Raw genomic sequence first — 12,955 nt, 5'->3', positions numbered from 1 at the left:
GATTTTTATATAAAATTGCATTAATTTGTGAACTGAGAGAGATTTGTATTAATGAATCTTCAATTAGTATTAGAGATATTTCAAGTATTAATAGAATTCTTGTTGGTGAAATTGTTATTGAGGGAGAACAACTAGGAAAGGAGTTAAAGGGTGAGTCTTTCCTTAGAGAGTTTATAAGTTTAAGAGAGATGGGAGGTTATGATCAAATTGAAAAAGATTTAGTTGAAACACGTTACCTTTCAGTCTCAAAATGCAATTTATTACAAGCGTTAAGTGTTCTAGCAGAACAGTTTTTATGTGAGATTAATGAAACAATGTTCAGTGAAAGATATATTCAAGAGGCTATTTGTTTTCATTACACTATTAGTAAATTGATCTGTGAGGCTTTCTATAATAAATTTAATCCAAAAGATGTTCGTGAAGATATTTATAATGAGAAAATTGTTTTGGCTAAAGAAGCTATTAAAAACATTGATTCAGGAAAATACAAACATGACAAAAGAAGAAAGACTATACTTAGTTTTATTGTGTCATTAGTTGAAAGTATATTAAAAACTAATTTCTTCTGCATTGATAAATTAGCTATTGGATTCCGTTTAAGTCCTCATTTTCTTGATCAAATTCCTGAATTTGATAGAACTACGAAATACCCAGAATTACCATTTGGTATTTTCTTCATTTATAATAAAAATTTCTTTGGATTCCAAATTAGATTTAGAGACTTAGCACGAGGAGGATTGAGAACAGTCATTAATAAAGATATGGAAACTGCATTATTCCAAAAGACTAATATGTTTGGAGAGTGTTACAATTTAGCTTATACCCAACAAAAAAAGAATAAGGATATTCCAGAAGGAGGGTCAAAAGGAATTATTTTCTTACACCCAAATAATGTCAAAAAAGATATTGAAATTATTAAGAAGAAGTTAACTCTTGAAGGGTATTCAGGTAATATTGAAGAAATTATAAAGAATTATGAAAATAATGCAAGAAATGAATATTTGTATTCTATGCAAAAATGTTTCTTAAATACCTTTTTAACACTTATCGTTGCTAATAAAGATGGAACTATCAAAGAAAGAAATATCATTGATTATTATAAGCACCCAGAATATATTTATCTTGGTCCAGATGAAAATATGCATGATTGTATGATTGAGTGGCTTGCCAATGAGTCCAAAAGAATGGAGTATTTTGCAAAAGGTGCATTTATTAGTGGGAAAGAAGAAACCGGTATTAACCATAAAGAGTATGGAGTAACTTCTATTGGAGTATTTGAATATGTTAAATTAGGATTAGATTATCTTAAATTAAATAACTACACTATGAAAATTACAGGTGGTCCAAATGGTGATGTTGCTGGTAATTTAATTCATTTAGTTAAGAAAGAACATACAGGACGATGTAAAATCACTTCAATTTCATCTTCTGTTTGTGCTATTTTAGATAATCAAGGAATTGATATCAATGAATTAGACCAAATGTTCTTAAAAGGAAAGGCTCTTCAATACTTTAACCCTGATAAACTACATGATGATGGTTATATGATTAGAATTGATCAAAGAAGAACTTATCAACCTTTTGTTGAGCAATTTAAAATATATAATAAAAAGAATGGTAAAGTTGAAGAAAATTGGATCGAAATTAATAAAGGAATGAGGTTGTATGAAACCACTGTCCATCAGAACGTTGTTGATGTTTTTTGTCCATGTGGTGGTAGGCCATATACTTTAAATGAGAACAATGCTCAAAGTTTCTTCGTTAATGATAAACCAACTGCTAAAATAATTGTTGAAGGAGCCAATTTATATCTTACTCCTAAAGCAAGAGATGTTCTAGAAAAAAGTGGTGTGTTAATATTTAAAGATTCATCTGCAAACAAATGTGGTGTTGTTTCTTCTTCATATGAAATATTAGGTGGGTTAGCACTTGACGATGACCAGTTCATTGCTATTAAGAAACAGTATGCAAAAGAAATACTTAACCGTCTCGTTACCATTGCTCAAGGAGAAGGAAATTGCATGCTTCAAGCATATGATGCAAAATACAATTCTAGTTTAGTCAGTATCAGTGAAGAGATAAGTAGAAGAATTAATGAATACACTGATTGTATTCAAGAATTTTTAGCACCATTGAATTTATTTGATACAAGCAACAAGAAGTATTTAAATGTTTACATAAAGTATATTCCAGAATGTTTGAATCTCTATAAAGAACAATTAATGACCCGTATTCCACAGATGCATATGAAAGCAATCATTGCAACATCTTTGGCAACTCATTTAGTTTATTCTAAGGGATTAGTGTGGCACGTCTCAATTGTTGACATTCTCCCTAATCTTCTTTAATTTAGTTCATTTTTTTTGATCATTTATTGAAGCACACTATAAGTTAATGAAAAATAAAATAAGAAATATATAAAATCTTTAAGATATAAACATTCCAAAGAGTTTTAATTAAAATTGTTTGATTTGATAAAAGAATTGATAGTTCTTGTTTATTATTTTGTTTATTACAGAAAAAGTATCTTTTATATGAAAAATAATTATTTATTATTCTTTTTTATTATTCTTATAGTCTTATGAATGTTAAACAATAAATAGAACAGTAACACACTTCTTTATATTAAAAAAAAAGGGTAAGTTAAGAGAGAAGAATATGCCCATGCACCAATGGTCGTAGTTATTTTTAAAGTTGTGCTTTGTCATAGAATTTTAGAAGAATTCATAATAATTTATTTTGATAAATACTCACAAACGAAGAGAAAATCTAAATTCTGATCTTCCTGATCTTAACCACAGCCTATGTCCAAAAATATTTATATTTATGTGTGTACTTGAAAAAAATGATTCTTCTTAATGATTGGAATTATATGATAATTTATTGTTATTTTAATTAAATAGTTATGTTTTCTTTATTGTTGTTTCCAAAAAAAAATAAAAAATGAGTATTACTTAATTGAACTGAAATTTAGTAAAATAAGGATGATTAAAGCATTGTTCAGCAGATGGCCTTTGTAATGGATCAATGAACATCATTTTATTTATTAAATCTTCTTGGTACTTTTCAAATTCACTTGGATTTGATGGTAAATCTTCTTGAGGCATTAACTTTGGGGTGTTAATAAATGGATAATCTTTTAATACTTTTGGATATTTGTTATGAGCCATCATATACATTAAAACACCTATACTCCATATGTCAACTCTTGCAGCATAATAAGGTTTTTTGTTTACAGCTGATTGTATAATTTCTGGAGCAATTAAATAATCTGAATCACAATAAGTAGATGCAAGTCTTGTTTCATCTATTCTTCTACTAAAACTAAAATCAGCTAATTTCAATGAAAATGAATCTTCAGATTCAAAAATAATTGTTTGAGGATTAATTCTTCTATGAATAATATGTTTCTTCTGTAAATATTGAACTGCTTTAAGAATTTGGTATATTATAAATTGAGTATCTTTTGCTTTAAATGATTGATAAAATAAACGATGACATAAAGCTCCACCTTTAAGAAATGGTGTTATAAGAAAAATATGGTTATCTGTAATTATTGTTTTTAGTAACTTAACTATATATGGAGAATTAATTGATTGAAGTGTATTAATTTCTTTCATATTTATTGGAAATCTTTTTTTTCTTATTATTTTAACAAGTAATTCTTCTTTTTTGAAAGAATCTTTTTTAACAAGTACTCTCCTTATGTATTGTTCATTCCCATTAATATATCTTCCAATAAAATAATCGTATTGGATTCCACTGCTATTCATATCTTCTAATTCAACTCGTTTATCGATGAACATATATGATATAGCAACAGAACTTAATGGTTGGCACATAGTAATTTCATCATAACAATATATTTCATTAGATTCATTGCATTTAGTATGATTAATAAAAGTTCCATTGGTACTAAAATCTAGAAGATAAACATGTCCATTAGAAGGGAAATCTTTTTTAATAGTAAAATGATTAAAACTAATCACTGTTTTAGTTTCAAGAAATGACTGATATCCTCTTCCAATTCTTGTCTATATTTATTATTTTATTATTATTTTGTTTGGTAAGGAAAATAAAAACAGACAAACTACACTTTTATTTAATAAAATATCTGGATATGCATCATTTTGACTCTTTAAAATTCCCCAAAAATCTTCTTCCATTCCTTATATTATTCAAATATATATATTTTTTTAGTTTTAATTTAAATGAATAAGAATTTAATGATAAGATCTTAGAAAGTAGTATCTAAATTCAAATTTATTAAAATAGAAGTATCTAATCTATTTTTAATAACCATTAAACCCAAAAATAAATAAATGAAGTGATTAATCCCATTTTTTAACTAATTTTTTAATTTTATCTTCTTTATCTTCAACTCTATTATCTCGAATTGTAATTTCAATATATCCATCATCTTTACTCTCATCTTTCATTTCTTCAAGTCCTAAAATTCCAATCTTTATTTTTCCAAACATCATTTCAAGTCTTTTCTTCATCTCTTTTCCTTCTTTGATTTTATTGCAAATAACAATAACACCTTTTGGTCTTTGTAAATCAAAGTTTTCCCAAAAGTCAATACTCTTAATATTTTCTTCCACCCATTCTTTAGCCATTCTTTCTTTATCTTCATCTTCATTACAAATCATATGCATAATTTCACCATCAGGTACTTGTTTAAAAATTAAATCATTTTTTGTTTGTGACCCTTCTTCTTTCTTTTGGTTTTGTATTTTCTTTTTTTCAAACTCTTCTTTTAAATTATCTTTATCCACAATCACTGCTTTAGGTCTTGGTGATTTTGAAGATATTGAACTAGTAGATTTTCTTTTTTTAGTTTCTTCACTTATGCTAATCACTTTATCATTATCACCTCTTGGACTAACTGTTCCATGAATGTCGTTACTAGTTTTATGTCTAGAAAGACTAGAAAAAGACCCATTTGTGCTAAGGTCTTTCATAGTCTTAGATATTGATTTTTTTTGATGTAATTTCTTTCTTTTAGGTTCTTCTTCAAGTTTAACTCCTGTTGATGAAGTAATAACTCCTATTTTGTCAGTGTGTGTTTTTCGTGGAGATTCTGGTGCAGATCCAAGTGTTGGAGTTCTATAAGAACTTCCTCTTGAACCACCAGCTTCAGTTGTGTACTCACTTCCACAAGGGAGTATTTCTGCTGTTTGTCGATTAATTTTAGTTTTAGAAGAAACCATTAAAGTATTGATTGTTTGATTTATATTAAATAATAAGACATCAGTTTGAGTCGACCAATTTTTTAATGAACTTAGTTCTTCTATAACTTTTTGTTGTTTATTTTGACTTTCAATTAGTGTTGTAGAAATGTCTTGTTTTAATTTTGATACTTCTTTATTAAAATTGTTAAATTTTTCTTCAATAACACAATCAATTGAAGAACCTTTAGCAGAATTTGGTTGAGTTGTAATTTCTCCTAATTGTTGTTCTTTTAATTTAACTTCTTTTAATTGGTTATCTAGTTCATTCATTCTATTATCCAAATTAACAATACTACTTTTTACTAACTCTCCAATCCCTTCATAATTTTTCATATGTTCTTCTAATGAAGTTATTCTTTTAATAATTTGGTTTAACGCTTCTTCTGTTTTTTCATTACTTTCTTTAACCTCTGTATATTGGTTTATACCTCTTTTAGTTATAACAAGATTCCTTAACTCATTAATTTGATTTATTATATCATCTATCTTTTCTTCATAGTTATTTGTAATACTTGGTTTATTAGTAACAACACTATCAATCATTTCACTCATTAATCCTTCCATAAACATTCCACTATAATAAAATTTGATTGTATAACCATTACCAGTTCTTTCAATACTTTCTATAGAATTTAATACTGAAAGTCCTTCAGTACTAGAAAATACTTTTAATTTAGTTGAATATTTTCCTATAGTTTCTTCTTGTTTATTTTTTAATTCCATTTTAATATACAAATCATCAACCAAAAGATTATTTAATTTTTTTAATTTGAACTCTATTTGATAAACTGATTGTCCATCAACATAACTCATTATTTTCTCTAATAATACCATCTTTCACTCTGACTTTTTAATATTTTTTTATAGTTTTTTATAGTTCTTTAATAGATTTTATTTTTTTATTTTTTATCTTTTGGTTTCTTCAAATAAGAGAAAACAAAACATAAAACAAAATATTTAAAATACTATAATTTATAATTTAGTTTATTATTATTTATTAGAATAATTCATTAGTCAAACATGATCACATATCCAAAGAAGTTGGCATTAGAATCACAAAAAGTATCTACATAGTTGGCTATATCAAAGACTTGGGTAATGTCATTATTAAAATCTGAAATTCGGAACCCAATTAGTGTTAATCCTTTTTTAAGTTCTTGCTGAGTTAATGATAGTACTTCAGTAGAAATCTTTGAATGAACCATAAATAATGCACAATCATAATAATAACGATCAACAATACCACCAAACTCAGTAATGAGACCAGAAATAAATTGACTATTTCGTTTAACTTTATGTTCATTTACTTGATCAAAAACATATCTTATTTCTTCTGTGTTCTTTAAATTATTTTGATCAACAAAAACTCCTTTAATTTCATATGAAGAATAAATATTGTTAATACTAGAAATACTATCAGGATTCATAGTCATATATACATCAAGTTTTTGATTTATTGCTTCAGTATAGAAAGGAACAAAATCATTAAAATAAGTTTGATTTGTTGGGTTAAGAGTTCTAGTATCAATAATAACAGCTCTTAACCTTTCATTTACATACCTATCAATTGAACTTAGTTTTAAAGATGATTGCATTGCAAAACATTTATTTCTTTCCCAATACACTAAGGTTTCAGGCCAACACAATAAAAATATTAATAATATTAATCCAATAAACATTAAACAAGTACCAAATATAACTCCAGTCAACCCACACCGACTAACATTTCGTTGAATGGGTGTTTGAATTTTCTTTAAGATAGCCCGTGCATCTTCCATCAATTTAAACTATTTGTTTCTGAGTTTTTATTTTTAACATAAATTCTTTCAATTTTTTGTTATTTCTCTTTTTTATTTATGTTAAACCATTAAATTATAATAAATTTATTATTAAAATATAGTTTTTAAATATAGGCAAATAAAAACTCAAAATTCGTAAAGAAAGTTTCATGGAATCAGCATTCACTGAATATACCCCTACTGACCCACAACTACCCCCTATGAGTATAACACTAACTAAATTTCTCACCACGAGAATTCAAGAAACTTACAATGTGTGCAAGAGAGAAAATCCAACAAATATAAAGAATTGTTTAACTAACCCATTTGAAGCAAGACATAATTATGGATTAGACAACGAAAGGAATGAATTAATTGTATATAGACATAATATAATAGGAACTTTTAATTCATTTGAAGGAAAAGAATTTTCAATGAATCCATATATTGTCTCAAGGTATGAAGTAATAGAAAAATTAGGACAAGGAACATTTGGCCAAGTATTTAAATGTTATGATCATATAAATAATAAGTTTTGTGCATTAAAAATATTAAAAAATAAGAAAGCTTATTTAAGACAAGGCCTTTTAGAATGTGCTACATTATCTATTTTAAATACTTATTTTGATTCTAAGAATGAAAGAATAGTTAAGATGTATGATCATTTTATGTATTGTGATCATCTTTGTATTTCATTTGAATTATTAAATCAAAACCTTTATCAATACTCTAAAGAAAGAAGACATATTGGATTAGAACTAAAGGATATTCAAAAAAAGATAATTCAACTGTTAGAAGCAGTAGAATGTTGTAGTAAAGCTGGAATTATTCATTGTGATGTTAAACCAGAAAATATTTTAATGACAGAAAATGGAGAGTTAAAATTAATTGATCTTGGTAGTTCATGTTTTGAAAATTATACATTGTACACTTACATTCAATCAAGACATTATAGAGCACCAGAGGTAGTATTTAATAATAGATATAATAATGCAATTGATATGTGGTCAGTTGGATGTATTATTGCAGAATTATTTTTAGGAGTACCTTTGTTTCCTGCTGATAGTGAGTTTGATTTAATTGTAAGATTTGTAGAAATGCTTGGAATGCCATCTGATGAAATTATTAAAAATGGAAAAATTGCTGATCGTTATTTTAAATTAGTTAAAAGGACTAATAAATATCGGTTAAAAGAATCATTTGAATTTGAATGGGAAAATAATATTAAATTACCACCTCATAAAAATTATTTGTATTATTCTTCACTACATGATATTATTATGAAAAACCCAATGAAATTAAGTTTAAATACTAAAGAAAATAATTTTATTATACGAGAGTGTTTACTCGATCTTCTTCAAAGAATACTTGTATATGATCCAAAAGAAAGACTTACACCAAACCAAGCACTAAACCACCCATTTTTTACTTTTAAAAATATTAATGATATCTCACCAAAAGATTTTCATGAATGGATTCCTCCTGAAAGAGAATTTCCTTTTAAGGTTTATGGTCATTCAGTTTCTGCCGATCCTGAAGATATGTTATCAGATGCTTTTAAAAGTAAATTTGTTATTAATAAAAAATTAACTAACTCAGAATATTATAATGTTTTCTTCACATTATTACAAGCTGGGCATGTACCTAATATTACTATTGACAATCCCTTTGAATATGGCAGTATTACACCAAAACAATTTATTAGAGTATTTAACCCTTCACTTTCAAAGCCTTTTATTCCTGAACTTTCAACTGATGTCCCACGTTCATTTGTAGCTCAAGTATATTCTGCACCAGATTCTTTTAGTTCTGTTAATTCTAAAAAAGAAGAAAATCCACTAATAATAAAACTTCATAATCAAAGTAAAATTATAGTTCATCGAATGACAGATAAAAAAATTAAGTAAAACTAAAATAATTACTACAAAGTGTAATCAATTGTATTTTGTCTAGTAAAAATTAACTAATACTAATTTCAAATACTCATTCTTTTAAATTATTTTATTTATCTCTATTTTGAATAGCAAAGAAATTAACTTCTTGGTTTTGATTAGTATATAAACTGTCATTTGAAATTAATGATTGATTTTCTGATCTTACCTCATTAAATTGGATATTTTTTGTATCTTTTTCTGGTAATGTTGGAGCAACTTTTGATTTAGTAAGATTTATTTCATCGTTTTCTTTACTTTTTTTATTCTTTTTAATACATCTACTATAAATAAAAATACCAGGAAGAAGTAACTATCAGTCTTAGTTAATTCTTTTCTTTTTTCTCTTATTTAAATAAATAACAAACACTTATTAATGTCCCAAAAGAATTAATAATAGGTGATGCAATGAAAACCCAAGAAGAACAACTTCCTTGTTGAAATTTTGATTTATAAGTTTGACATGTAGATGATCCACTATGAATATCTTTTGACTGAAGAAAAGTTAATATAATTAATCCAATAGGAACTAACAATGAAGGACCTAATGCTACAAGGACAAGTATCTTTTTCCTCTTTAAATAAAGAATTAATGCTATTATTTCACAAATAAATATTGCAATAAGAGTCATATATGTTATTACACTTGTTGTAGTTGTAAACCCACATTGATAGTTAAATCCATTAACAGTTAAACGAATAGAATGAGCCTCAATGTCCCCACATGAAACTACTTCAGAATTATTTAAAATACTTTTTCCAGTCACTTTATTATATGTATGGCGTGGAACACCAAAACTAAATGTTACAAAACTTCCTATTAAAAATAAACAAGTAACACAAATTAGTCCAATAGTTACATAAAACCATTTTGATTTATTCATTCGATTTTAATAAAAAGAATTTTCAAGTTCTTTTTGTTTTTATTTCAAAAATTAAATAAAAAAGTTACAATTGGGGACATTTCTATTTCTCATTTTTCTTAGAAATAAATCATTAAAAATAATTTATTTTATTATATTTATATTATCCATTTCCCCAAAAACAAAAAAAAAACAAATAATTAGATTTAAAATGTTAAAGTATTTCAAAAAATATTTATTATACATTAAAAAAAAAATGAAATATATTAACAATTATAATATTTTTTAATATTATGACAATTTCAATTTTGTTTTGTCAGTGTTTCTTTTTTTTTTTAACTACAAAAAATAAAATTGATGATGATATCTCATTAAAATGAATTAAATAAAATAAGTGATTGGAATTTGAATGAAGCCGTAATTATATTAATTTGATCTTTTTATTATCAAAAAATACAATTATTGATAAAAAAATATAAAATATTTTTCTTAAAACCATTTCGTCGAATCTTAACTCTTCTTTATTAATATTATGATAGAGCATCATTACTTTATTAGTGGACGTCTCTCTTCTTAAAAATTAATAGCCGCTATCTGTCTCACATTGTTTATTTATTTTATCCACTTTCTGTTTCATTAACATACCTCATTCTTTTTTTTGTTGTACATCTTTATTTTTTTCTGATAAATTTGTTTATTTTATATTTCATTAGGCTTAATACACTTTTCTTCTTTTATGCATTTTCTCTTCATACGGAGGAATTGAAAAAACAAAGTGTTAGTTTTCTTTTATAGAAAATTGTTGAACAATTAAATTATTATATTTTGAATATTTGTTCCATCATTTCAAACCAATTTTCAATAGGTTCTGTGGCTTATACATATTTTTTATCTCATTATTTTTATATGGTGATAGTATCCTTTAACTCATTTTGTTATGTTACTGGTTTATGTTATTATTTTGAGTAATACTAATTGAGTTATTAAATATGTTCAAATCTCATAGTTATAATTTTTTGTGATATAATTCATTTTAAATTAAAAAGTGGTGTACACTAAAAATATTTATTTATTGTATAAATTTTTTTAATACTTTGTTCAAGTTATTATCAATTATATCCTGATATATTTGAAAACTCTTTGAAAGTCTAACTGAATAAAAATAAGTAAAATAAATTATTATGTAATTTTATTCAATTTCAATAAACATTTAATTTAATTACTAAAATATGTGTGTACAGTTGAAATTGATAAATTGAAGTGTCTTGTAGTTAGGGTAATTAAGCGATAGAATCAGGATGATTTAAAAATATTATTTTTATGATATTTTTTGCTTTAAACACAAGTAATGAAAAGTCCATGAATTAAACGATCAAGCTAGTTAATTGAATACCTTGTCTTATTATTTAGTGTTTAAATAATTCATTAAAACTTTATCCAGACTATAGTAAAATTTATTCATTAGTGGAGTATAATTTTGCCACTTATTGATTATTAATTATTAAGTACAATCACTACTTTAAATTATAGTTGTAGTATCAAGCAAATAAATAAAGTTATTAATTAATAAGTCTGAATTCGAACGAATAAATTTAAAATATCTTTACTTTCTAACTCACTTTATACGTGTTAAATAATTAGTATTACACTTAAAATATTGTACTTAAGAATTACTACTCTTTTTGAATTGTTTACAAGAAAGATTTTTATTTTATGCCATTGAATTTATCACAGAAAAAATTGTTTTACAATAATTCTTTCTAACAACAGTGAAATACAATTTCTTCAATTTAGTATAAAAGAATTATACAAACACTTATTGGATAAAAATATTAAAGTTATATATATAAACCTCCATCAACTGATTATGCTATTCATTTAGTTTATCTGGAACCATCTAAATAATTTCTATTTGAAATTAGCAAACACCTAGTGTTTTCCTACTACAGGACACTTTTCGAATCATAACACTTAAAAATGTTAACTGATTTTTTGACTCAGTCAACGAAATAGAATTTCTTTTAATACACAAGTAATAAGACTAATTTCATTCTATCACTGTTTTCTATTATTCTAGAAATGGCCTCACTCTTGTAAAGTAGAAACTGACTGAAAACATATCGTATTGATTATTTTTTAAATAAGAAGGATTTTAGTTTTATAGTTTACTCAACATTTTTCATTAAATCAATTGCATTTTGTGAGTAGTATTTAACAATAAATTATTGTCACTACCTTTCATCTGTTTTAATGAAATAGATAAATTGAAGGTGTTATTTCTGCTTTCTCAAACACGTTAAAATGTAACTTAACTATGCACTATTATCAAACAGAACTTTTACTTTGTTACGTTGTAGCGATTGTGCAGTGAAAGAAATGGTTTCCTGAGTGTGTTTAATGGATAGTGTACTGTAATATTGGAATATTCATACAGGAACTAACTATCAATATTAATTCTGTTCGATTAAACTATGAAATATAAAATTTTTAATAACAACAATAAGTAAATTAAATTATTGTTAAACACAACTTGGTATTGACAAGTATGAAGCTATGTTATTTTATTAAATAACTAATTTAACAAATAATTATAAAATACTATCTTTTGTAAATCTTTTTCAAATTTTTCTGTTTTCGAGTGGATGATGTATTTTAACTTAAAAAAAGAAAAGAAAAAAGAAACTAAAAAATCGAAAAGAAGATGTGGATATGGGAATGGTTTTGGAATTTATTAGCTGATTTAGGATTAGCATATAAGAGTGGGAAGATGTTATTTTTAGGATTAGACAATGCAGGGAAAACGACATTGTTGCATTTATTAAAAGATGGGAAAGTATCACAACACATTCCAACACAACAACCAACAATGGAAGAGTTAGTTATGGGGAACATTAAATTTAACACATATGATTTAGGAGGACACACCCCAGCAAGAAAAGTATGGAAAACATATTGTACAGAAGTAGATGCAGTGATATATATTGTTGATTGTGCAGCACCAGAAAGATTTGGAGAATCGAAGAAAGAATTAGATTCATTATTAAATGATGAAATGTTATTAAACACACCATTTTTAATATTAGGAAATAAAATAGATATTCCAGGAGCTGTTTCAGAAGCACAATTAAGAGAGGCAATGGGATAACACA

General features: G+C 25.5%; 7 protein-coding genes across 7 annotated transcripts, besides 19 other annotated features; 3 read left to right on the top strand and 4 right to left on the bottom strand.

Moving 5' to 3' along the window:
• Positions 1-188: 188 nt before the first annotated feature.
• On the top strand, positions 189-2,348 carry EDI_116960 (glutamate dehydrogenase, putative; the record flags this gene model as incomplete). The annotated part of the gene is made up of 1 exon (XM_001739726.1): positions 189-2,348. The coding sequence occupies one exon, from the start codon at positions 189-191 to the stop codon at positions 2,346-2,348; it is 2,160 nt and encodes a 719-aa protein (XP_001739778.1).
• Positions 1,591-1,612: a sequence feature (AT_rich).
• Positions 2,349-2,528: 180 nt separating the features above from the next.
• Positions 2,529-2,570: a sequence feature (AT_rich).
• A 296-nt stretch (positions 2,571-2,866) lies between these two features.
• Positions 2,867-2,902: a sequence feature (AT_rich).
• Positions 2,903-2,954: 52 nt separating this feature from the next.
• EDI_116950 (serine/threonine protein kinase Chk2, putative) lies at positions 2,955-4,166 on the bottom strand (the record flags this gene model as incomplete). Its single annotated transcript, XM_001739725.1, has 2 exons — positions 2,955-4,034; positions 4,092-4,166. 2 exons carry the CDS (start codon positions 4,164-4,166, stop codon positions 2,955-2,957), a joined length of 1,155 nt encoding a protein of 384 aa, XP_001739777.1.
• Positions 4,036-4,061: a sequence feature (AT_rich).
• Positions 4,167-4,169: 3 nt separating the features above from the next.
• Positions 4,170-4,228: a sequence feature (AT_rich).
• A 103-nt stretch (positions 4,229-4,331) lies between these two features.
• EDI_116940 (uncharacterized protein) lies at positions 4,332-6,068 on the bottom strand (the record flags this gene model as incomplete). Its single annotated transcript, XM_001739724.1, has 1 exon — positions 4,332-6,068. One exon carries the CDS (start codon positions 6,066-6,068, stop codon positions 4,332-4,334), a length of 1,737 nt encoding a protein of 578 aa, XP_001739776.1.
• Positions 5,985-6,005: a sequence feature (AT_rich).
• Positions 6,069-6,081: 13 nt separating the features above from the next.
• Positions 6,082-6,242: a sequence feature (AT_rich).
• Positions 6,243-6,244: 2 nt separating this feature from the next.
• Positions 6,245-7,012, bottom strand: EDI_116930 (uncharacterized protein; the record flags this gene model as incomplete). The annotated part of the gene is made up of 1 exon (XM_001739723.1): positions 6,245-7,012. The coding sequence occupies one exon, from the start codon at positions 7,010-7,012 to the stop codon at positions 6,245-6,247; it is 768 nt and encodes a 255-aa protein (XP_001739775.1).
• Positions 6,879-6,902: a sequence feature (AT_rich).
• Positions 7,013-7,036: 24 nt separating the features above from the next.
• Positions 7,037-7,146: a sequence feature (AT_rich).
• A 36-nt stretch (positions 7,147-7,182) lies between these two features.
• Positions 7,183-8,919, top strand: EDI_116920 (serine/threonine protein kinase ppk15, putative; the record flags this gene model as incomplete). The annotated part of the gene is made up of 1 exon (XM_001739722.1): positions 7,183-8,919. The coding sequence occupies one exon, from the start codon at positions 7,183-7,185 to the stop codon at positions 8,917-8,919; it is 1,737 nt and encodes a 578-aa protein (XP_001739774.1).
• Positions 7,554-7,574: a sequence feature (AT_rich).
• Positions 8,568-8,602: a sequence feature (AT_rich).
• A 94-nt stretch (positions 8,920-9,013) lies between the features above and the next one.
• EDI_116910 (uncharacterized protein) lies at positions 9,014-9,827 on the bottom strand (the record flags this gene model as incomplete). Its single annotated transcript, XM_001739721.1, has 2 exons — positions 9,014-9,256; positions 9,312-9,827. 2 exons carry the CDS (start codon positions 9,825-9,827, stop codon positions 9,014-9,016), a joined length of 759 nt encoding a protein of 252 aa, XP_001739773.1.
• A 102-nt stretch (positions 9,828-9,929) lies between these two features.
• Positions 9,930-10,101: a sequence feature (AT_rich).
• A 123-nt stretch (positions 10,102-10,224) lies between these two features.
• Positions 10,225-10,294: a sequence feature (AT_rich).
• A 568-nt stretch (positions 10,295-10,862) lies between these two features.
• Positions 10,863-10,898: a sequence feature (AT_rich).
• A 63-nt stretch (positions 10,899-10,961) lies between these two features.
• Positions 10,962-11,037: a sequence feature (AT_rich).
• Positions 11,038-11,107: 70 nt separating this feature from the next.
• Positions 11,108-11,138: a sequence feature (AT_rich).
• Positions 11,139-11,629: 491 nt separating this feature from the next.
• Positions 11,630-11,657: a sequence feature (AT_rich).
• Positions 11,658-12,280: 623 nt separating this feature from the next.
• Positions 12,281-12,324: a sequence feature (AT_rich).
• A 38-nt stretch (positions 12,325-12,362) lies between these two features.
• Positions 12,363-12,404: a sequence feature (AT_rich).
• Positions 12,405-12,507: 103 nt separating this feature from the next.
• EDI_116900 (GTP-binding protein SAR1B, putative) lies at positions 12,508-12,951 on the top strand (the record flags this gene model as incomplete). Its single annotated transcript, XM_001739720.1, has 1 exon — positions 12,508-12,951. The coding sequence occupies one exon, from the start codon at positions 12,508-12,510 to the stop codon at positions 12,949-12,951; it is 444 nt and encodes a 147-aa protein (XP_001739772.1).
• Positions 12,952-12,955: the final 4 nt, after the last annotated feature.

Source organism: Entamoeba dispar, genomic scaffold (genome assembly GCF_000209125.1).
Source record: "Entamoeba dispar SAW760 scf_1105229462359 genomic scaffold, whole genome shotgun sequence".
Classification (NCBI taxonomy): Eukaryota; Evosea; order Mastigamoebida; family Endamoebidae; genus Entamoeba; species Entamoeba dispar.
Note: the sequence above shows the minus strand (reverse complement) of the source record. Positions and strands in the feature narration are given on the sequence as shown.